General features: G+C 46.5%; 2 protein-coding genes across 4 annotated transcripts in view; one reads left to right on the forward strand and one right to left on the reverse strand.

The window, feature by feature from the left end:
• The window catches only part of PRDX1 (peroxiredoxin 1), a 44,816-nt gene extending 31,522 nt beyond the window's left edge, over positions 1 to 13,294 (reverse strand). Inside the window, exon 1 of the mRNA XM_007450365.1 lies at positions 13,231 to 13,294. Coding sequence (XP_007450427.1) covers positions 13,231 to 13,294 — 64 coding nt within the window. The remainder of the gene's footprint in view (positions 1 to 13,230) is intronic.
• Positions 13,295 to 13,390: 96 nt separating this feature from the next.
• Positions 13,391 to 23,137, forward strand: AKR1A1 (aldo-keto reductase family 1 member A1). 3 transcript variants are annotated; one of them, XM_007450369.1, is made up of 10 exons: positions 13,471 to 13,563; positions 15,378 to 15,389; positions 18,190 to 18,279; positions 19,995 to 20,114; positions 20,286 to 20,437; positions 21,038 to 21,233; positions 21,572 to 21,771; positions 22,042 to 22,114; positions 22,267 to 22,353; positions 22,981 to 23,137. In XM_007450369.1, exons 3-10 carry the CDS (start codon positions 18,196 to 18,198, stop codon positions 23,044 to 23,046), a joined length of 978 nt encoding a protein of 325 aa, XP_007450431.1. In that variant the 5' UTR covers positions 13,471 to 13,563; positions 15,378 to 15,389; positions 18,190 to 18,195; the 3' UTR covers positions 23,047 to 23,137. The 3 variants fall into 3 exon arrangements, with proteins under 3 accessions (XP_007450429.1, XP_007450431.1, XP_007450430.1); XM_007450367.1 differs by lacking the exon at positions 15,378 to 15,389 and having other exon boundaries at positions 13,391 to 13,582; XM_007450368.1 differs by lacking the exons at positions 13,471 to 13,563; positions 15,378 to 15,389 and adding an exon at positions 14,565 to 14,623.
• The last annotated feature ends 705 nt before the right edge of the window (positions 23,138 to 23,842 follow it).

The raw sequence follows: 23,842 nt of genomic DNA on the forward strand, positions 1-23,842 counted from the left end.
AAACTTCTCTCAAATGCTGAAATGCTCAGTGAAGTGGGGCTGAGAACTTGTCCCTCCCACCTAGTAGTCCAGAGGGGGACATGCCCTCCTCCTTCCTAGGAGACACCTATTACTTTCCAGCTTTTCATCTGTTTGAGCCTCTTCCCCTGGCATCACATGAAGCTGCCTCTGTGCACCCATCTCTGGGTCTGCATTCCACCTCTTTTACTTTAGCCCCTCTGGACTGTGAATGTTATAGCCAGAGGACAAGGCTGATCCATTTTTGTGTCCTTTTTTGCACCTAGAGAAAGGACTAGGTGCTATGGTCTGAATGTTTACCTCTCTGCACACCCCACCCCCACCATTAATATGTTGAAATCCTACTACCCAAGTTGATGGTATTAGTACATGTGGCATTTGGGAGGTGTGTAAGTCATGAAGGTGGAACCATCATGAATGGGATTAGTGCCTTATAAAAGAGGCTCTTCTGGAGAGATCTCTTGCCCCTTCTGCCCTGTGAGGATACAATAAGTCTGTGACCTAGAAGAGGGCCCTTCACTGATCATGCTGTCACCCTGACCTCAGACTTCCAGCCTCCAGAATAGTTAGCAATAAATTTCTGCTGTTTATAAACCACCCAGTCTGTGGTATCCAAGGCAGCCCGAACAGACTAAGATACTAGTGCTTAGTAAATGCCCAGTAAATGTTAGCTGAAAGCATGATTCCCTTCATTATTCTCTCCCTTTTCTTAGCTCCAGTTTCTTCCACTGGACCCTTCGCCTTAGCACATGTTCACGTTCAAATTCCCCACATAGTGAAAAACTCTTCCTCCATCTACTTTTCTCTCAAGCCACTAACCCATCACTTTCCTTCCCTTTACTATATTCTTGAGAAGTCTGCCCTCTGATTCTCCACATCTCTGTCTCCTCTTCACTCCTAAATCCAATCAGGCTCAGGATTAACCATTCCACTGGGCCAGCTCTCCACAAAGTAACCAATGACCTTCATGTCAACCGAATCCAAAAGTTTCTGCTGTGGAGATTAGAAAGCAAGAATATAAAGAGTATGGCAGATAGCATATGCTCAATAAAATGGTAGTTGTTCTTATTTGTTTTAGTTTCCCTAACATTACTCACTTACTTTTTATAAATTTGTTAATTTATTTATTTATTGGCTGCATTGGGTCTTCATTGCTGTGCCTGGGCTTTCTCTAGTTGTGGTGAGTGGGGGCCACTCTTTGCTGTGGTGTATGGGCTTCTCATTGCGGTGGCCTCTCTTGTTGCGGAGCATGGACTCTAGGCACGCGGGCTTCAGTAGCTGTGGAGCATGGGCCTAGTTGCTCCACAGCTTGTGGGATCTTCCTGGAGCAGGGATTGAACCCGTGTCCCCTGCATTGGCAGGTGGATTCTTAACCACTGTGACACCAGGGAAGTCCCTGGTACCTCTTTTTAATCTTTTTTTTTCTCTCCCTCCCTCCACTCATTATAAAGGTAATATAGTTGTATCCTAGCCTCTTTACCTAGAAAACCAGAGCTCAGAGCAAAATTTACATGCTAAGGCTTTATTGTGAGGTTCTACAAACAATATTCAGGACAAGAATAAGGGAAAAACAGAAAGGAAGGGAAAGAAAACAAAAGGTGAAGTGCCTCAGAGCTAGCCACAGCTTTATAAGAAGATACAGCTAATTGCTCAGTTATATAGGACTGAGAAACCACATAAAATGACGTTATGGTGTCTAGGAACTGTTTACTGGAGAGAGGAAGAGAAAACTATCTGTTGGCTCTTTGCTTCTATCTCTCATTTGTCAATTTCCTTATACCGTATGAGATATTAACTCCACTGTACTTCCAGGTTGTTTCCTGGCTCCTCAGTGCAGTCTTGGGAGATCGATCCCAATTACAGCAAGGGCTTCAGCTTACTCTGGAAGTGGTGTTAAGTGGCCAGATTCTCTGTGGGCCTCGTTAAGTCGGACCTGAGGGTCATAGCTGCTGCAGCTCCTGCTATAGCAGGTGCAATAGAGAAAATACAGAAGTCTGGTCCACACACTTGGGGAAGCTGAGGCAGACTATTGCATCAGGAAGTGGGTCGGTTCACAGTAGTGACTAGCTCTCTACAGAGTGGAGAGGCTGGAAGCAGGTAGGTCCAAATGAGTCTGGAGAGGTACTCAACTGGATTCAATAAAAGAGCTATGTTTCAAAAACTTTATAAATACAGAAGAAAAACAAAATAACCTATACATCCACTAATCAAATGCAGCTATTGCAATTATTTTGGTGTGTTTCCATCCAATCTCTTTCCTTATACATATAGGTTTTTCATTTTTTTTTAATTTGAAAATATTTTCTTTTTAATTGGAGTATAACATAATGGAAAAGTGTACATATTAAGTGCATAACTTGATAATTTTTCACAAATTTATCATATCCTTATAAATTAAATCAAGAAATAGATCATTAGGGCTTCCCTGGTGGCGCAGTGGTTGAGAGTCCGCCTGCCGATGCTGGGGACGTGGGTTCGTGCCCTGGTCCGGGAGGATCCCACATGCCGCGGAGCGGCTGGGCCCGTGAGCCATGGCTGCTGAGCCTGCGCGTCCAGAGCCTGTGCTCCGCAACGGGAGAGGCCACAACAGTGAGAGGACCGCATACCACAAAAAAAAAAAAAAAAAAAAAAGATCATTAATATCACCCTACAAGCTTCGCCTCTTGCCCATTTCCAGTCTCTACATCTCCAAGGGTAATCACTATCCTGACTTCTGACAACATAGTTTTTTTTTTAATTTTAAAAAAATTAATTAATTAACTTACTTTTGGCTATGTTGGGCCTTCATTGCTGCACACAGGCTTTCTCTAGTTGCGGGGAGTGGGGGCTACTCTTCATTGTGGTGTGCAGGCTTCTCATTGCAGTGGCTTCTCTTGTTGTGGAACATGGGCCCTAAAGCACCCAGGCTTCAGTAGTTGCGGTGCATGGGCTCAGTAGTTGTGGCTTGCAGGCTCTAGAATGGAGGCTCAGTAATTGTGGTGCATGGGCTTAGTTGCTCCATGGCATGTGGGATCTTCCCAGACCAGGGCTTGAACCTGTGTCCCCTGAATTGGCAGGCAGATTCTTAACCACTGCACCACCAGGGAAGTCCCCATAGATTCGTTTTTACTGGTTTTATACTTCATAAAAATGGAATTATACAGTATATGTACTCTTTCATGTCTGCTTTATTTCACTCAACAGTAAGTTTGGGAAATTTATTCATGCTGTTCCTTTTCACTGCTGTATAACATTTCAGTTCCAGAATTTCTATTTAGCACTTTTCTGAAACTTACTCTTTTTCTTTCATGCCATTGCATTCTTATCTTCTGACTCAGTTTGGGTTTTGGAAGGCTAAAGAGAGTTTCTGATGGTCTTAGGGAAGGAGTGCCCCTCACTCATTTGAGAGAGCTCCCAGAAGTTAGTGCTCTGGAGAATGTGGTAGCTGATATGAAGGCTACAAGTGTCATAATCATTTTGCCACCATAAGGAGGTCAACTTCAGGATGAATATGAGATTGGAAAGCAGAGAGAAGAAATAGAAACAAACTGGGATCCTGATGACATTGTTGAGCTGCTGAATCAAACCAACCTTGAAGCCTGTCTATTTGAGTCCATAAATTTCCTTTACTGTCAAAGCCAGCTTAAATTAGGTTTTCTGTTAAGAGCAACAGAGTCTTTTTAAAAAAAAATTATTTATTTACTTATTTTATTTTTAGCTGCATTGGGTCTTGGTTGCGGCAAGCAGGGGCTACTCTTCGTTGCGGTGCACGGGCTTCTCATTGCAGTGGATTCTCTTGTTGCAGAGCACGGGCTCTAGGCGCACGGACTTCAGTAGTTGTGGCTTGCGGGCTCTAGAGCACAAGTTCAGTAGCTGTGGCGCACAGGCTTAGTTGCTCCGCGGCATGTGGGATCTTCCCAGACCAGGGATCGAACCTGTGTCCCTTGCATTGGCAGGTGGATTCTTAACCACTGCACCACCAGGGAAGTCCCCAACACAGAGTCTTAACTGATCTACGGGTCAGTACTAGAGGCTTTGGGAATACAGAAGAGGAGTACCTAACTCAGTCTGAGCCAGTAGGGAAGCCTTCTCAGTAAAGATGTTTTGGGAGTAGAGGATATTTGAAGGAATGCGTGTCCTAGGTAGGAACAGCATATGCAAAGACCCAAGGTGAGAGAAAAAATGGTGTGTTTAGGAAACCATTCACCATCCTCACACATACTCAAGCTGGAAACCTAAGAGTCATTCCAGTGTTTTGTTTTTTTCAATCGAAGTATAGTTGATTTACAATGGTGTGCCAATCTCTGCTATACAGCAAAGTGACTCAGTTATACACATAGAGACATTTCTTTTTTATATTCTTTTCCATTATGGTTTATCACAGGATATGGAGTATAGTTCCCTGTGCTATGCATTAGGACCTTGTAGTTTATCCATTATAAATGTAATAGTTTGCATCTACCAACCCCAAACTCCCAGTCCATCTCTCTCCCTCCCCGCTGCCCCACCTTGGCAACTACAAGTCTGTTCTCTATGTTTTTTGTTGTTTTTTAAAATTTTTTTAATTAATTTATTTTATTTATTTAATTATTTTTGGCTGTGTTGGGTCTTTGTTACTGCGCATGGGCTTTCTCTAGTTGCGGTGAGTGGGGGCTACTCTTCATTGCAGTGTATGGACTTCTCATTGCAGTGGCTTCTCTCATTGCAGAGCACGGGCTCTAGGCACGTGGGCTTCAGTAGTTGCAGCACACAGGCTCAGTAGTTGTGTCTCACGGGCTCTAGAGCACAGGCTCAGTAGTTGTGGCGCATGGGCTTAGTTGCTCTGTGGCATGTGGGATCTTCCTGGACCAGGGCTCAAACCTGTGTCCCCTGCATTGGCAGGTGGATTTTCAACCACTGCACCACCAGGGAAGCCCCGTTTTTTTGTTTTTTTAATCTCCTACATCTAGTAGATCACTGAGTGCTGCCAATTCTACTCCTAAATATTTCTAAAATTTGTGTCTGCTCCATGATGAGTGTGAGCTGCTGTCCTAGGACAGACCCTGGGAGAAACACACTCAACAGACAGAATGTGTGGCTTCCCTGGTGGCACAGTGGTTAAGAATCTGCCTGCCAATGCAGGGGGCATGGGTTCGAGCCCTGGTCCGGGAAAATCCCACATGCCATGGAGCAACTAAGCCCGTGCACCACTACTACTGAGCCTGTGCCCTACAGCCCACGAGCCACAACTAGCCTGCGTTCCACAACTACTGAAGCCCACGTACTTAGAGTCCGTGTTCCACAGCAAGAGAAGCCACCGCAATGAGAAGCCCACACACCGCAACAAAGAGTCGCCCCACTTGCCACAACTAGAGAAAGCTGCGCACAGCAATGAAGACGCAACACAACCAAAAAATAAATAATAAAATAAAATAAATTTTTTAAATAAATAAAATAAATATTTTAAGGGACCTCTGTGGTGGTCCAGTGGTTAAGACTTCACCTTCCAATGTAGGGGGTACGGGTTCGATCCCTGGTCAGGGAGCTAAGATTCCCATGCCTCATGGCCAAAAAAGCAAAACGTAAAACAGAAGCAATATTGTAATAAATCCAATAAAGACTTTAAAAATGGTCCACATCAAAAAAAATCTTTAAAAAAATAAATATTTTAAGACAAACTTTTTTTACAATGAAATTTTCAATTGACTGAATGTACTATTTACTTATACTAAATTAAACACTTAATACATAAATGTAAGCAGCTTTATACATTGCTGTCAATTCATTTGCAGAGATATCTGCATCTTCATGTTCATTGCAGCACCATTCACAATAGCCAAGACATGGAAAAACACGTCATCAGCAAATGAATGGATAAAGATACACACACACACACTTTATTATTATCCAGCCATGAAGAAAGAAGAAAATCCTGCAATTTGCAACATGGATGGACCTTGAGGGCATTGTGTTAAGTGAAATAACACGGTTTGCAGAGAAAGACAAATACAGTATGGTATGGTATCACTTACATGTGGAATCTTAAAAAGCCAAGTTCAGAGAAAGAGACGGTAAAGGAGTGGCTACCAGGGGCCTGTGGTGTGGGGGGAATGAGAAGACATTGGTCAAAGGGTACAAATATCTAGTTGTAAGAGTAACAAGTTCTAGGCATCTAATGTACATCATGGTGGTTACAGCAAATAATACTGTATTATATACTTGAAGGCGGCTAAAAGAATAGATCTGAAATGTTCTCACCACAAAGAAAGAAATGGTAATTATATAACAGGACAGAGGTGTTAGCTAATGCTGTGATGGTAATCATTTTGAAATACAGTTGATCCTTGAACAATACAGGGGTTAGGGCACTGACCCTCGTGCAGTCAAAAATATGCTTATAACTTCACAACTGGCCCTCCCTGTCTGTGATTCTGCATCTATGGATTCAATCAATCTTGGATTGTGTCATACTGTAGTATGCATTTACTGAAGAAAATCCACGTATAAACCTTGTTGTCCACTGTATATAAGTGTAACAAATAAACATATTATTCACAATGTTGTATGCCAATTATATTTCAATAAAGCTGAAAAAAAAATTTCTACACACTACGTTTCTGCATTAAGCTTCTAAAGGAGTTTATCCTTGTTACTTCAACTGAGTCACAAATTATCCCATAACTAAGCCATGTGAAATGACCATTTATCATGCTCAAAAGTTCTGTGAGTCATGAATTTAGATAAGGCACAGCAGTGATGGTTTGTATTTCATCCATGATATCTGGAGCTTCAACTAGATGACATGAAAGGTAAGTGCTAGACTCATATGAGTTCTTGTTCCCTCACAGGTCTACTGGTTGATAATGGCTATAAACTAGAATATTAGGTACTCTACACACAGACTTTGCCATATGGGGTCTCCATGTTGGCTAGTTTGGGATACTTCCTAGCATGATGACTGGGTTTCAAAGGTAGATTTCCCAAGAGAGGAATGGATGGCCAAGTGGAAATTGCATTGCCTTTGTTAGACTAGCCTGAAATCACACAGTTTAACCATACTATCTTCAATGAACAGTCATAGTTTCAAGGAGAGGGGAAACAGACCCTATCTCTTAAAAGGGATTATCAATTTTCTGTCAGATGAGCCAGAAATACTGCTGTGACCTTTTCCAGAAAATACAATCTTCCACATTCCACCCTCTAGCCACAACAATGAATTTTTTCCTGTATGCACAGTCCACTCACCTCTCCTTGGAGAACCTCCAAAGTTGCATCACATTAGGATATTTCAGGCGTAGACTGGAGGTCAAGAATCCTATCATCTAGGGACTTCCCTGGTGGCACAGTAGTTAAGAATCCACCTGCCGGAACTTCCCTGATGGTGCAGTGGTTAAGAATCTGCCTGCCAATGCAAGGGACATGGGTTCAATCCCTGGTCCGGGAAATCCCACATGCTGCAGAGTAACTAAGCCAGTGGGCCACAACTACTGAGCCTGCGCTCTAGAGCCCATGAGCCACAACTACTGAACTCTTGCACCTAGAGCCCGTGCTCCACAACAAGAGAAGCCACCACAATGAGAAAGCCCACGCACTGCAACGAAGAATAGCCCCTGCTTGTAGCAACTAGAGAAAGCCCACATGCCGTAACGAAGACCCAATTCAGCCAAAAAATAAATTAATTAATTAAAAAAATTTCTATCATCTAGATCAGGCTAGCCTCATCTAGATAAGGCTCATTAAGTATAGTTTCCCTCTATGTGAAGACTTCTGCAGACTTCTGCAGACTTCTGCAGGCTTTTCCTCCATATACCCTACTGGGTGTTCACACAAAATTGTGGAATACACAGAAGAAGCTTTTCTTGTTTTGGTGGAAGGGAACACCAGCTGCTGGGGAAATTTTCAGAGAAGCGTCTTCCCATCTTCCCTTCAGATAACAGATTTTATTTAGGCAGTACTCCAGCTCCAAGAGGGCGAGTAGGACATGTGAAGTGTCCACTATGGAGATACAGGGACAGAGCTGAGGCCAAGACTGAGCTTAAATCAGAACATCAAAGAATGCTCCCACCTCACCTCGAGAATATTGTCTTAATATAGCATATTCTTATGCTTGAAAATTTTAAGTTATCATCCTTCTCCGCAGTCAAAATATATAAATTAATTTATACAATTTTAAGTTCTGTGATCATGTTCTTAAAAATTACAACTATTATTATTACACAGTTGATCAAAGTAACATACAGCACAAGTTTTGATACTTATTAAACATAAAAATGAGATGGACTGGGGCTTTGTTCTTTTTTTTCTTTTCTCCATTTAATTCTTGTACCTGTGGATGAATATTACTTATTTTCAGAATGAACAAAGTTCAACAGCAATTCCATTCCTTTTTTTAATATATAGATTTATTTATTTTTGGCTGCATTGGGTCTTCATTGCTGTGTGTGGCTTTCTCTAGTTGTGATGAATGGGGGCTACTCTTTGTTGTGGTGCACAGGCTTCTCATTGTGGTGGCTTCTCTTTTTGCGGAGCACGGGCTCTAGGAACGCAGGCTTCAGTAGCTGTGGCACGCGGGCTCAGCAGCTGTGGCGCACGGGCTTAGTTGCTCCACGGCATGTGGGATCTTCCAGGACAAAGGCTTGAACCTGTGTCCCCTGCATTGGCTAGCTGATTCTTAACCATGGCACCACCAGGGAAGTCCCTCAATTCCATTCTTATTTTTCATTTTTATAGATACAAGCATTGAGATAACTTGTTCACATAAATAAGTGGATGAAAATAGAAATCTTTCCAAAGCAATATCACTTAGCTGTTTTAACTCTTTCCAAGTTATACTCCAAAAATCACAAAATCTATCACGCAAAATTATATATGTATATATATATATATATATATATATATATATATTTTTTTTTTTTTCGGTACGCGGGCCTCTCACTGCTGTGGCCTCTCCCATTGCGGAGCACAGGCTCCGGACGCGCAGGCTCAGTGGCCATGGCTCACGGGCCCAGCCGCTCTGTGGCATGTGGGATCTTCCCGGACCGGGGCACGAACCTGTGTCCCCTGCATCAGCAGGCGGACCCTCAACCACTGCGCCACCAGGGAAGCCCACACAAAATTATTTTTAATGGTCTATCAGCTTTTACCCATAGTTTTCAAAACAAAGAATTGGAAATGACTTGCATAAGGGTTTATGATCCAGTCATTAGAGTCATCAGTATTTCCAAAAGTTCCTTTGTTTAGTAGCCTCAATGCACACGGGGGCAATGCATCCTAGGAGCTGGCTGAGAGGTTTGTCTTTTTTAAAACGGAGGAGGAAGATTGTAAAAGGGATGGTGCGTTCTCATGCTGATCTCTTTTAGAAGACAATATACCACCAATTTGATGACTATTGCTCTGAAAACTCTTGGAAGGCTAGTGTTGTGCCTTGCATGGAACAATCCCAGTGGCCAGAACTAAGAGCAAAAGTCTCAGATCTGGGGAAGGAGTGGGCAGGAGGGAGTCCATTAGATGGGGCAGAAGATTGTGGATTGTGGGAGGGTCCTTTATGGCCTAAGCCATTTTGTGATCTAAGCCTGGCCACAGTGCTTGTCCCTGAACAGGTCTCAGTAATTAGTGACCTTAAGGGAACAAAATTATGCAAGAACAAACTGTTATCAGGCCAGAGGAGTAACAACAGCAAAGAGAAGACTTCCAGTTCTGTTTTACAAAAAAAGGATTAGCCTGAAGCTAATTAGCCTGAAGCACTCAACCACCAGATCAGTTAGGTAAGGGATGCTGATATTGAGATTTTCTGACTTTTGTGATTTTAATCAACTAAAGTTTGGACTCTGTTGACCACCCAAGCCCTTTCATGAATATGCATGTGCCCTTAGCTTAAACGTTCCCATTTTTGCTGTCAGGGAGCAGCAAAACCTTTGCCTTTCTGCTTTGGGAAAGATCCCTGTTGTTTTCTTTACTTGTTGCAATAATGACTGAACAAAAGTTTGTGTGCCCCATGTACAGTGAGGCCAAATAAACCTAAACATCAAACATTGAAGCAGAGAAAGGTCTATTGCAAGACCAAGCAAGGAGAATGGGTGGCTCATGCTCAAAAACCCCGAACTCCCCAATGGTTTTGGGGGAAAGCTTTTTATAGGCAAAATTTGGGGTGAGGGCTGCAGGGTGTATGGCTTTCTTTTGATTGGTTGGTGGTGATGTAACAAGGCAGCGCTCCAGGAATCTTGTGCGCAGCCTGAGGTTGCTATTCTCTCCCTGGGTGGGGGGCCTTAGTTCCTGCAGAAGATCTCAAAAATATTGTTATGTATATTCCTTGAGGAGGAACCAGGACCCTGTCCCAAGGCTGCATTAGTATTTCTTGATTGTTCCTCTGTTGTTTCTGCATTCCCACTCTTCTCTGATTAGCAACTGTTTTAACCTGCCCTTTGGAACTTAGGGAAGGTCAAGGAGGCTGAATGAAGCCTATTTCCTACAAACAAGAAATGGGGGACACAGAAAGGCTTTGTACCCGGGAGTCCTACAGGGTCCTGCTAGGTTTCAATAATAAATTCTCCCTTCTCCTGATCTTTGGCTTGGTTGTGTCTTTTGGCTTGACACCCACCAAGGGATGAACCCAGTTTTTCTGGTAACAGTTCTCTTTCTTTGGGGACCCCCTGCCCTACCTGCTTATAATGGTCTTTGCTGGGCTAAGATGAACTTGAGAGATTCTAAATTCTGATCAAGTAACAGGGAAGAGCTAAACCAGACTCCATGTCTGATCTGTTTCATTGCCTTTAACCTTTGCTTTTCGCTGCTTTTGTTATTATAATCATATATAAATGGCCTGCCTCAGGTAACCATGCCCACCTGTGAGTGGCTGCAAGAAAAAAGAAACTAACACATCCCCTCATGGAGGTTGGTCATTCCAGGAGATGTTTTGCAACTGATGGCCCTTTTCCTCACTGCCCCTCCCTCTCTGATTCTATAAAAGAAACTGGCATCCAGGCCCAGATAGGACGGTTTTTCAGAGACACTAGTCTGACACCTTCTCCGTCTGCTGGCTTTCCAAATAAAGTGGTACTCCTTGCCTCAACACCTCGCCTCTGATGCATTGGCCTGTCGTGCGGCGAGCAGAGCAAGCTTGGACTCGGTAACAATCACATAAGCTGGAATCTGAGTGTCTTTATGAGGATAGATGGTGTGAAATGTCGGACATTTAGTCCATCAGGACACCACTCCTATTTGGGAGACAGTGGGGAGTAATCTGGGTGTAAAAAAAGATGGGGAAGGGCTTCCCTGGTGGCGCAGTGGTTGAGAGTCTGCCTGCTGATTCAGGGGACACGGGTTCGTGCCCCGGTCCGGGAAGATCCCACATGCCGCAGAGCGGCTAGGTCCGTGAGCCATGGCCGCTGAGCCTGCGCGTCCGGAGCCTGTGCTCCACAATGGGAGAGGCCACAACAGTGAGAGGCCCGCGTAATGCAAAAAAAAAAAAAAAAAGACGGGGAAGAGTGGCACTGGGGGAGTACAGATGGGTGGAGGAGAAGTTGAGGGGAGAAAAAGGCAGAGCTACACCAGGACAAATCTGCTTCTTGCCCACTTCTACTAAGGAAAACATAAATTCAAGACATCTCTCAGCCTAAATGGCAAACGGGATTTCAAATCTCAGAACTGTAACTTGGGACTTCCCTGGTGGCACAGTGGTTAAGAATGCGCCTGCCAATGCAGGGGAAACGGGTTCAATCCCTGGTGTAGGAAGATCCCACATGCCGCAGAGCAACTAAGCCCGTGTGCCACAACTACTGAGCCCACGCACTAGAGCCCACGAGCCACAACTACTGAAGCCCGTGCGCCTAGAGCCCGTGCTCCACAAGAAAAGTCGTCACCGCAATGAGAAGCCAGTGCACCTCAACGAAGAGTAGCCCCCACTTGCCGCAACTAGAGAAAGCCCGCACGCAGCAACAAAGACCCAACGCAGCCAAAAAAAAAAAAAAAAAACCCCACAGAAAACCAAAAAACAAAACTGTAACTTAATAACTGTGTGACTCTGAGCAAGGGAAACCTTGCTGAGTCTGCAGTCTGTAAAATGGAACTGAATACCTTCCTCACAGGAGGCTTCAAGTGTGCTGGTAACACTGTATATTCATCTGGATGGTGGTTATGTTGAAAAAAAAATCACAGAGTTGTACGTTTAGGATTTGTGCATTATTCTGTCTGTATTGTCGATTAAAAAAATATTCACAAGCTAAAAGTTGAGAGTTGTTTTATTTGGTGGCAATTTTTAGGACTTTAAGCCCAGAAGGCAGCATCTCAAGTAACACTGAGAGAACTGCTCCAAGGAAGCGAGGGGGGAGCTAGGATATATAGCAGCTTTGCAACAAAGGGCAGGTAGTTGGAACATCATAAGATTACTGTTAATTAAAGAAAACCAGAAATCCCAAGTTAAGGAATTTAGTGCTTTTCTATGCATGGGAAGATGCAAGAAAGGGTCTGGGATCATTGAAATCATGCCTTTGCTATGCACCTCAGCTATCTGGGGCCAGTATCCTGTGTTTTCGTATCTTGAAATCAGGGCTCACCTTAGGGAGTGGCTGCAGACTGATGGGTGCTAGATGGCAGGTATTCTTTGTTTCCTTCCTAAATTCCCTTAGGGCTCACCAGCTCACCTTTGGTGGCGGCTGCACAGCTTCAATCGCTGATTGCGACATCCTTTGTTTCCTGATATGGCAGGCAATATTCCATTTACCAGTATGCTATACTTCAATAAAAAGGCTTGCAGTAAATAAAATAAAAAAGAACATTCCCCTTCCAGGATTGTTGTGAAGACTCAATAAATTAATGTTTATAAAGCCTAAATATACATAAAACATAAATGCGCTGCCAGGGTCCACAGTCCGGATACAGAGAGCACTAACTTTTACCTCTTAAAGCCTGTAGTCCCAAGGTCTTCCCTGTTACTGTCAACCTCTGTGTTGCGGCTGTTCTCTGGACCTCAGTTTGCCTGACCAAATAATGGGACCAGCTTAGGTGTTTTCAGAAAACTTGGCCAACCCGGCTCTAAGGAAGAGAATAGATCAGAGTGGGGCCTGTAGTCCTTAGGGGTAGCCGACTGCAGAAGTCACCACGTGGCAGCCGGGCTCTCCTCCCTCTGGCCGCAGAACGAGCAGAAGTTGCCCAGAGCGGCCTCGCGGCGGCGCGCGGTGCAATATGGGCCAGGCAGAGGCGCCCCCTGGCCCCGCCTCCGGGGCAGCTTACTTGGCCGTCGGCGCAGGCTTCACTCACCCGGGAGTTCTCCAGACTCGCGCTGTGGAGTGTGCCCAAACTCAGCCAATCCACCCACCAGCATCCTGAGGAAGAGACAGTGCAGACCCCAGCTCAGGCGTCCACTCCCCAGCTTGTTTCTGGGGACAGGGGCGGGGCCCACCACTGCGCGTGATGTTGAATGCCCGGCCCCAGCCCCTCCTCTGGGAGGAGCTTCCTCATCACCGCCAGACTTAAGTCCCGGTGTCCAGTCTCAGGCCAGTTTCTTGCTGCCCACCAATCCCGGAAGCTGAGGCCCATTGGGTCGCTAGCAGGGCACAGGACTGAGCTGAAAAGCCATACTTCCCTGCTAACGTCCTGTGCTCGTGCCGAGGTGAGTTTCTCTTTTGCTGCCCCATCTTTGTCGTAGTGGAGATGGCCTCGAACCTTCACTACAGATGTGTCCGCCCCCGGGTTAGAGCGAAGAGCAAATGCTGAGGAGGCGGCCCGACTTGGTTTCTGATTTGAGCTTCCTCTTATTCGCTGAGTGATCTTGGATAAGTTCTCAGTTTCTCTGGACCTCGGTTTCCTCAGCGGTAAAATCTGTTCCTACATCAGAACTGTATGTAACAAGAGTTAAAGTGAGATAAAGCTCTTAAAGCTCCCGGCACATACTGTCAGTAAGTTTAGGTTGCCATCTTCCTTTTGTTTACCCACCAACACGATTTTTTCAGGAACTCCGGCTTTAATGTGGAATTGCAGAGACGCTTCTCATAAGTGGCAGGAGGGGTGTGGGTTCGCTTGCTTAGGCACCTGCCTTGGGTTTGGGAAAGCCAGGGCATGTTTTTCTGTTGACCCAGTGCTCTGTTAAAGTGAGACTGGAATCTGAACCTTCACCGGATGGGGTTAGTATAAATTAACTCTCCCTTCAGCCTGTCCATACTCTGGGCTGCAGGACCTCCCTTAGAAGAGTCTTGATGATTCTGATCAGTCCTGTTACTTTTCCCAAGGTCTCAGTTTTCTTATCTGTAATACAGGAGGAATCCGAGTAGCATCCTTTCTGGAGTCACTGGGATTTTTTTTTTTTTCTTTTTATCAAAGATGATGGTAAATACTTTGTTATTTTCCAGAGATGATTTTTTCCAGGTTATCCAAGAAGTAAAGGAAGAAGGTGATGGAGGCAGTGACTTTATCATATGCCCCTCCTGCTGACAGGATCTCTCCCATTTGCCACTGTGTGTGGGGTGGAGGAGGGAGCAAGCACTCTAGCAGCTACAGGTTTAGGTAGATGGTAGGCCCTGACCTCAAGGAGTACCAAGATTTGTGAGGGAAAATGAACAAACAAATGCAGTGATGTGCACAACTGTCAGGACATGGGAGGAACCAGAAATTTAAACTGCTAGCTGAAGGGTGACCTGCAGTTAGCCAGGCAAGGGTGGGACTTGGGGAAGGAAAGTGTGCAGAGGCCTGGAGTCAAATATGGTGGCTGGTCCTGCAAAGCCTGGAATATGGAGTCTGAAATGAAGAGGTGGAGAGATGGGGGAGGTGGGAGCCAGGTTATAAAGGGTATTACCAGGGAGTCTGGACCTTATCCCGAGGGTAGGAGAGATCTACTGGAAGAGATGCTGGGAATCACATGGTCAGATTTGGGGACTGCTTTGTGGGGAGAGGGGACACACCGGAAGCAGAGAGATCCCTGGTTTTGGGAGGGCTGGTCACAGCTAGAGCAGTGGCCCTGGAGAGTTGGACAGGGATAGGCTGGATAAAGATTTAGGAAGTATATATTCTTTTCACGTACATCAAGAAGTCCAGGAAGTGTTATTGCAATCTTAGGTTTTACATTACAGTTTAGAGCAAACAGTGTCTTTTGTAATATTTACAAGTATTTACAGGATTTTTTATGCAGCCAGATAGACCAAATCTTGGCCACTGCTACATATTTAAGGTGGCTTTCTGTCCTGGCTTCTTTGAAACCAGAAGAAGATAAACTCCCCCCTCCCATCACCTGTCGAAACCCTAATCTGATAATACTCAGAAATGCCTCAAACAATCTGAAATACATTAGAGGGCTTTTTTAAGACCCCCATGGATTATACTGTAGACAAGTTGTCTGGTTTGCTTTAACACTTGTCATCCAGGGCCTTGAGTCCCTGGTGAGATAGAGTATACAGAAAGAAGAACATGGTCAGGCACTGTGCAGAGTGCTTAAAATCTCTTTAGAATGGGGGAGCTGAGATTCAAGCCTAGGTCTGTGCCACCCCAGAGCTTGAAATCTGTGCTGTGTTGCTGGATTTGATAAGTATACTTTTGGACATGTTGAGTCTCACTTACCTGTAGGATATACAGGTGGAGATGTCCAGAGGGAGGTGAATATATAGAACTGGGGTGGGAAGAATTAGTGATTAAGGTGATCACTGAAGACTTGAGCTTGACTAGGGAGTGAGAAGGGATTGAGGACAGAACCCTGAGGGACATCAATATTTATGGGGAGCAGAGAAGAAAGGCCCATCCAGCCAGGGAACACTCACGTGAATACTGCTTCCTCTTCTTCCTGTGTTTTCAAGTTTCCTGTATCGAGGCAGCTCTAGAGCCTTCCTCTGAGAAAGGAAGACTGAGCCTCAGAGAGAAGGAACCTAGGCACTGACCTGGGAATAATAAAACCTGAATCCTGATACTACCCTCACCCCCCTCTCCCCACACACCCAGCTTTTCTCTCTTTTCCATCTAGAACTTCTCCCAAGGTAACATGAGGGTTTCTGAATTCTGCCAGAGGTCCAACTAGGCAGATGCTGACAAGCTCAGAGCCTATTAATGCAGGGTTGGCTGAAAGGCTGTGGCACCAGGCAGAATGAGGAAGTCAGGAGCTGCTAGGGGATGACTTTCAGTCCTAGAGGAAAACATCTGTCTTCTGCCTTCTGTTCTGTCCTTTGGAGCTCTTGTTCTTTGCAGATCTGTGTTTGCCGTTTCTACCTCTATGATTCCTGCCCCTCCAAGCCTTAGCCTCTTTTTTTTTTTTTCAGAAACTGTTTATTTTCCATCAACCTATTTCCATTTTAAGAGTTTGTGGAAGAACAGCTTAAGACCACTCAGTGGTTGTTCCTACCCACTCAGTGGCCTGAGCAGTGGGAGCTGCAGACCAGTCTTCAGTGGCAGGCTGAGCACTCCAGTCTTCAGGAGGGAACTGCTGAATAGGCACAGGGCACCTGCACACCTTGGGACCAGTCCGCCACCTCAAGCCTTAGCCTTTTTGGTTTTCAGTTTCACAAGCAAAAGAAAGGGAGAGGCAAGCATGAGGTTTCTTCCTTTTCCCCTGAGGCCAGGTTTTTGTTCATACTCTTAGCCTGGGTGTAATTTCAGAGCCATCCCTTGTGTTCTGGTAAATCTGGGAGAGGTCAACAGTTCATGGGTTGAAGATCAAGCCCAGGAAACCAGCCACAGACCCTAGTAGCAGCTAGCAGGCTAGTTCCTCCTGTGAAGTCCAGACATGTTTGCCTGATCCCTGGGCAGGTTGTTGTCCCTGGGAAGTTTGGTAATGAAGAGTATTGCCTTCAGTGGTCCGTAGTTTGCTGCCCAGGTTGAACGTTTTTGTTTCTGTTTTTGTTTTAGCAGAAAGGGTAGTCTCCATAAGGTTATGCTAGACTATAAAATTCTTCCTGAGTCAGAAGTATTAGGAAAGACAATTTTGGTGTGTTGGTTATAGTTAGAACTTGTCCAGTTACCTGCTCTACCATAATACTCTTTTTTTTTTTTATAAGTTTATTTACTTATTTATTTATTTTTGTCTGAGTTGGGTTTTTGTTGCTGCACACGGGCTTTTCTCTACCGTTGCGGTGAACGGGGGCTACTCTTCCTTGCAGTGCGCGGGCTTCTTATTGTGGTGGCTTCTCTTGTTGCGGAGCACAGGCTCTAGGCATGCGGGCTTCAGTAGTTGTGGCTTGCGGGCTCTAGAGTGCAGGCTTAGTAGTTGTGGTGCATGGGCTTAGTTGCTCCGTCGTATGTGGGATCTTTCTGGGCCAGGGATTGAAACCTTGTGCCCTGCATTGGCAGGAGGATTCTTAACCCCTGTGCCACCAGGGAGGTTCCCCATTTGGAGACTTCTGATTTTCATAGCTCTCCGAACAGGGTTGCTTCAATCACCCACCTGCTTTGTTCAGTTAGAAATTTTCATGTATCTGTAATTTCCTGCTTTCTGCCGCATTGAAGTCCTGTGTCTAGTTGGAAAGACTCTTACCCTTGACTCTTGGGACGGTCCCAACTCATTCTTAAAAGCCAGTGTCATTATTCCCTGGTTCTTGCCCTACAGAAGTCACTTGCTTTTCTGTAGCACAGTGTACATGCACATGTATTTTATAGGTCTGTGTTTACTTGCCTTTTCCCGCCTTTTCCATCAGCTCCTCCTTGAATAGTTGGCTCTGCCACTTAGCTGTTGATTTGGGGCAAATAATTTTACCTCTCTGAGCCTGTTTTTTTCATCTAAAAAATAGTATACTTCCCTTGTAAGACCGCACTCAGGCCTAGCAGCATGGCCAATCAGACCTCTGTAAGAGGGACTCAGAGTCTCTGTAGTTCTGACAGCCTCCTGGGAACATTCATTTCATCCTTTGAAAAGGGACCCTTTCCTGAGCCAGTTCTGTCACCTGGTCTCACTTTGTCTCATAAAGGCCTTTGCCTGTCTTACACTGGTTTGAGACCTCATGTAGTTAAGGCTGGGTACTTCTGGGAAGCCACCTCGCCTTTGTTTTTAGCTTTTAGAGCCCTTTAACCAGAGCTTTAGTCTGATGGAAGAAGGGCAGCCAGGCTGGTGGTCCCATTAGTGTTTGTCCAGGAGTTACTGGCTTTGCTTGGTTCCAGGCACCTTGTCTCAGCTCACAGGCATATACACATGACTCTGTTTTTTCTCCTATCACCCCTGTGCCCCCTTCCTGTTTTACAGGAGTCTTGATCAGTGGGCCCAAGCAACAGCACTGACCCCTCACCATTCTCTTCCCATCTGTGTTTCAGGGGGCAATGGCGGCTTCCTGTATCCTCCTGTACACTGGACAGAAGATGCCCCTGATTGGACTGGGCACCTGGAAGAGTGAGCCTGGCCAGGTGAGGGATGGGAGATTAGGAGGGGGGCTTCTTGCTCCTCTGCTCGGGAAAAGGCACTACTCGGGAGAGGGTGTCTGTGTTTTTTCTAGCAGCCTCCACCCCGCCCAACTATACTTCACCTCAGGTGGGATGAGCCTAGAGGGCAATGGGAAGAAACAAGGGAAGAAGGGACCAGCAGTGAGCACTTGGCTTCCACAGCTGATTCAGAGGAGTGGTCGAGGGGCCCAGCACTGCCTAGAGTGTAGGAAGGAGCCCTTTCCCTGACTGGATCTGCACTGCTGTGAAGGCATGGGACCCCTCTGTGCCTGGCCCTATGCTGGCCCCTAATATGCCACTTATCACCCTGTGCTGTGATCATGTCTCCTGTTCCACGCTGGGTTCCTTGAGGCCAGAGGTAGGCACACAGCAGGTATTAGGGTTTAAAGAATAACTAGGTCAACTGTTTAGACTGAAGGTCAGCAAACTTTTTCTTAAAGAACGAGGTGGTTAATAATTTAGATTTTGTTAGACAATTTGCAAAATGGAGGTGATTATGTACTTATGTAACTATTTAAAGATATAAAAATCATTCTTAGCTCAAGGGCCAAAAAAAACCAAAAGAAAACTGCTAGTGTTTAGCAACCCCTGGTGTAGACCCTTCCAGCCCAGGGAGCCTAGGAGCGGAGACCTGTTTTTCTAGATTGACACAGGTAGAGATTCAGCTTGCACCTGGGGTGGAGCATCTCCTCAGGACTTGTTCCTTGTGCTTGGAATCTGAGTCAGAGTTTAGAGAAGTTTGGGAGGGACTCTGGCAAGGAGAATGGCCTCTTCTCTCTGGAATTTAGGCTGGTGTGGCTGGATGAACTCTGCCTTTTTTCCCTTTGCTTTCCTTCCTACAGCTGCCTAGGAGCCTGGTTCTGTAGGCAGGCACTGACATGGCCTGGGACAAGTCCAGGAGCTAGATGAAGGCAGTTGGTGACAGCCAGAGCCAGGGCCAAGATTGGGGGCAGGGATGGAGGGGATGGGGAAGGGTATGGAGTGGCAGGAGTAGGGTCAGGTGTGAGGGGCATATGTCTGGATAGTAAGAGCTACACCTAAATGGGGATCTTGAGTGGCAGGGGCCTGGCACGCTTGGTCCTGCTCCTAATGCCATGTTAGTCTGGTTTTTAACAAATTGACTGACCTGTCCTCCTCCTTGGTGTCTGCTTTCTTCTCTTCTGGTGGACTCTGGGCCCAGCTTCCATCTCACTTCTCTGCCTTCCTTCATTTTCTCCCCGCTCACCTCTTCTGCTTGCCTGAGCTCTATTGGTCTACATGGCTTCCTAAGGGTCTCTCCATGTGGCCTTGCCCTGGGAACTATTTACCTGTGTATCATGTTTCCCTAGCCAGCTCCCCAGGGCTGGGGACCTGTCTCCATGACTACACTTCTGCCTTCTGTCCCATGTCAATGTGTCCATCCACCTTCTGAACATCTAGCTGAGAACACATTGTTTGTTTTAGCTGGGCCCTGCTGAGATTGCTTGGAAGGAACCTTGGAGGTTAGTGGGGTGGGGACAAAGGGTTTGGGGTCTCTGAAGAGACTTCTGGTCCCCGAGACTAGAGCCGTCTTCTCACTTCCACTGCATGGATGACTGCAGTGGTAAATTCCTGCCCCCTCCCCGCATCAGTGACCCTCAGGAGGGCAGTTTCTGGTCCAGACCAACAGAGCTAAAACTTCTGCTTTTCTCACCTGGCAGGTAAAAGCAGTTATTAAGTATGCCTTAAGTATAGGCTACCGCCACATTGACTGTGCTGCTATCTATGGCAACGAGACTGAGATTGGGGAGGCCCTGAAGGAGAATGTGGGACCTGGCAAGGTGAGGACTGGGACTACAGAGGAGTGGGGTGAGAAAACTCAGAGGCTGGGGCTGAGGCCTGGCGAGAGGGATCTGGCATCAGCTTCCTTCTAATTCCTCTCCCAGAGGTGAAGATGGGTGAGATTGGGTGCCCGTGGCTCTTCTAACTATGGACCCTGCCCCCTGTACTAGTTGGTGCCTCGGGAGGAGCTGTTTGTGACTTCCAAGCTGTGGAACACGAAGCACCACCCTGAGGATGTGGAGCCTGCCCTCCGGAAGACACTCGCTGACCTCCAGCTGGAGTATTTGGACCTGTACCTGGTGCACTGGCCTTATGCCTTTGAGTGAGCCTTGCCAGAGTCTTCATCCAGGGAATCAGGGGTTGGCGGAGTCGTGTTAGTAACTTTTTGTAAGTCACAGTAGCAGAACAGGAGAGGAACATTCAGCCTTTTTTGCTACAGTTTAGCTACAAAAAAGGAGTGCAGCCTCACATGGTGTGTATCCTAGGGTGTACATGGGTGGTCCCTCCTGCTGCCTTTGTACATTTGGGAAATGTACTAGCTTCTGCTGACCTAGGCCCTGGGGTTGCAGTAGAGTAAGCTCCCACAGAGGGTGTGAGAGGAGCCGACCATCAGCTCTGTGCTCTGTGCTTGAAGAAGGCTGCAGGGGCCTGCAACTCCCCGAGGTGAAAGGAGTTAAGGAAGACTTTCCAGAGGAGAGGAGAGAAAATGTGTCTAGGAAGAAGAAGAGGGGGGATGGGCATTCCATATAGAGTTAACACTTGGGTTATGACCTGGAAAGGTGAAAAACCATGCTTGTTTCTCATTCTTGGCCCTTTACCCTTTCTGGGCTTGGATCATGGGATGTAGCGTGGCTAGACGGGCAGGTAGGCAGGAGCCTGGCATTTGTGCCCACACCGGGGGGGGGGGCCGTCTTTTACTCAGGCGGGGAGACAACCCCTTTCCTAAGAATGCGGATGGGACTATACGCTATGACTCCACCCACTACAAGGAGACCTGGAAGGCTCTGGAGGCACTGGTGGCTAAGGGGCTGGTGCGGGCACTGGGCCTGTCCAACTTCAGCAGTCGGCAGATCGATGATGTGCTCAGTGTGGCCTCTGTGCGCCCAGCTGTCCTGCAGGTGAACACAGCAAAGATCAGTTGGTTTGGGGGCAGTGTGTGTGTGTGTGTGTGTGTGTGTGTGTGTGTAAATGAGCATGAGTGAGCAGATGATGGGTCTACTTCAGAGAGATGGCTAGAAAGTTGTCAGAAGTGTGGTGCAGAAATCCTCTGCTTAAGGAAGGGCATTGAAGTGTGGGAAGAGAATGAAATAGTGGAAAACTGTCTAGAGAGTGAGAAAAGCAGGTTGAGGGGAAGCAGGGGGTCAGCGATGCAGGGTTGGTCAGGATATGCATGTCTGGGTGGGGCCAGCAAGCTGGCTGTGGCCACCTCATGATGATAGGTTGTTTCTTGGCTCAGGTGGAATGCCACCCATACATGGCTCAGAATGAGCTGATTGCCCACTGCCAAGCACGCGGCCTGGAGGTGACTGCTTATAGCCCTCTGGGCTCCTCTGATCGTGCTTGGCGTGATCCTGATGAGCCTGTCCTGCTTGAGGAGCCAGTGGTCCTGGCACTGGCTGAAAAGCATGGCCGTTCTCCAGCTCAGATCTTGCTCAGGTAAGAACAATCTTGGGGAAAGACAGTCAGGTTAGGGAGAAGCCTTCTGGGTTGGGAGGCAAGGGTTGAGGGGTTCCTTATCCAAATGCCTGGATGAGGCTGAGAATCCTGCCGTGCCATCTGGGGAGAGGCCACTCTGAGGCATGTTCCCTATTCCAGTGAGGCTCAGGGGTTCCAGGAGCTCAGGGAAGGCTGCATGGAGGACAAAAAAAAAAAGTGCTTATGTGTACTGACTCCACTTTCTCATCTATACCTCAATCCCCCACTCAGGTGGCAGGTCCAGCGGAAAGTGAGCTGCATCCCCAAGAGTGTCACACCTTCCCACATCCTTCAGAACATCCAGGTACTTGGTGATGTGTCTGTCCTGTCTTCTTTAGTCTATTGGGACACAGTCTGGCCCTGACTCTGTTTGGCTAAGAAGGCATTGTTCTGGAACCCCAACTTCCACTCGCAAAACTGGCTTTCCTGACCACCCGCCCCCCCTCCCATCCCCAGGTGTTTGACTTCACTTTTAGCCTGGAGGAGATGAAGCAGCTGGATGCCCTGAATAAAAATTTGCGATTCATCGTGCCCATGCTTACGGTGAGTGTGTATCACCCCCCAGAGTCAGGGAATATGAGATTTGGGGCAGGATTCTGCCCTAAGTCTGGCCTCAACCTTCCTGGTCACAGGCTTGGCAGGATGTTGTTGTTGGTAGGATTGCTGTCCTGGACACAGTGGGCTCTTTTTTCTTTACTGAGCTCCGGGAATTAGTCTGGGTGAGGGATAAGGCATGTAGCCTGTGAGTTCCAGTCCTGCATCTCGATACCTTGTATTCTAGAACAAGTTATTTAACTTCTCCAACCTTCAGCTTCCTATGTGTAAAAAGATCCCAGTTCCTGACACGTAACGATTACCCAGTAAATGATATAAATGGGACATTCTCAACCTTGTTAGAGGTTTCCCTGTTGCACATAGGGAAATAAAGAGTTCCTTATCCCAGCTGAGACTGCAAACTCTTAGGGGCAGGGGCAGCCACATACCAGGCTGTGGGTTTGGTGCTGGAATGCTCTTGGTACTGTGGCATTCTCTGAGGCCCTAGCCTCAGTCAGTGCCATCTGTGATAGTGCTGTACACAGGTGAGGCTGTTGAGTAAGATTCTTGGGAAAGATGTTCTGGGTCTTTGGAATGTCAGCTCCTACTAATGGAGTCATCTGTCTCTCTTTCCAGGTGGATGGGAAGAGGGTCCCGAGAGATGCAGGTCACCCTCTGTACCCCTTCAGTGACCCATATTGAGACCACAGCTTCCTGGCTTCCTTTTCATCTCTCCAGCTATAACACCCTGCCATCCCCAGAAAGGAGTTAATAAAGCCATTGGAGTATCCATCCATGATACTTGCTTGTCTTATTTGTCTGGTCAGACCTGATATGGAAACAGTTTCTTTTAGGGATGCTGGGTATGACCTGCCATGAGTCCAAACTCCCTTATCCTGATTCTGGAGAAACCAGTGTGTAGCTGAGTTCCATGTCCGCCTTCATAAATTATAAGGTATATTAGTGGAGTAGCGCCACCTAGAGGCCTCTCTTAGCACTACATGCCATCCCAGTGTAGTCTTAGTGAGAATGCCAAAAATTGGTCACTTAACGGACTGAGATCAGGGCAGCGAGAATCCTGTGGTTTCTTCACACTTCTGGGCATGGGTCTTGAGTTCCTGCATCCCGCCCACCCATCTAGTCAGTGCCTAGATTTAAGAATATGAAGAGCCAACAAAACTTACATTCTGAAGTTTGGGAGTCCCAGCTTGGAAAATCGGGAAAACTGGGGACAGGGTCTTTTTCTCTCAGACACTATAGTCAGTGTGCATAGGCTACCTGAAGGAGGCAGAGTCAGCACCAAAGTTTGTCACTGTACCTAAGGTCCTATCATATATTTTGTGGTCCCACTAGAGACTGAAGTTTTGGGTTTTTAGCAGGGTTTTTGGAAAATCCCTCTAAACTTCGGTCACACAAAACTCAGTTTTCTAGTTGAACCATTGCTCTTCATTTAGAAAATATTTATGGAGTACTTGGGCACGATGCGAGACCCTGGGGA

Source organism: Lipotes vexillifer, unplaced genomic scaffold (assembly GCF_000442215.2).
Source record: "Lipotes vexillifer unplaced genomic scaffold, Lipotes_vexillifer_v1.1 scaffold961, whole genome shotgun sequence".
Classification (NCBI taxonomy): Eukaryota; Metazoa; Chordata; class Mammalia; order Artiodactyla; family Lipotidae; genus Lipotes; species Lipotes vexillifer.

What these genes read in the sequence shown, in the direction of transcription:
- AKR1A1 (XM_007450367.1), top strand. Translation starts at nt 13,391, where the DNA reads ATGCCCGGCCCCAGCCCCTCCTCTGGGAGGAGCTTCCTCATCACCGCC. An exon ending in CGTCCTGTGCTCGTGCCGAG is followed by an intron (nt 13,583 to 18,189) that starts GTGAGTTTCTCT and finishes TCTGTGTTTCAG; the next exon opens with GGGGCAATGGCGGCTTCCTG. An exon ending in AGAATGTGGGACCTGGCAAG is followed by an intron (nt 20,115 to 20,285) that starts GTGAGGACTGGG and finishes CCCCTGTACTAG; the next exon opens with TTGGTGCCTCGGGAGGAGCT.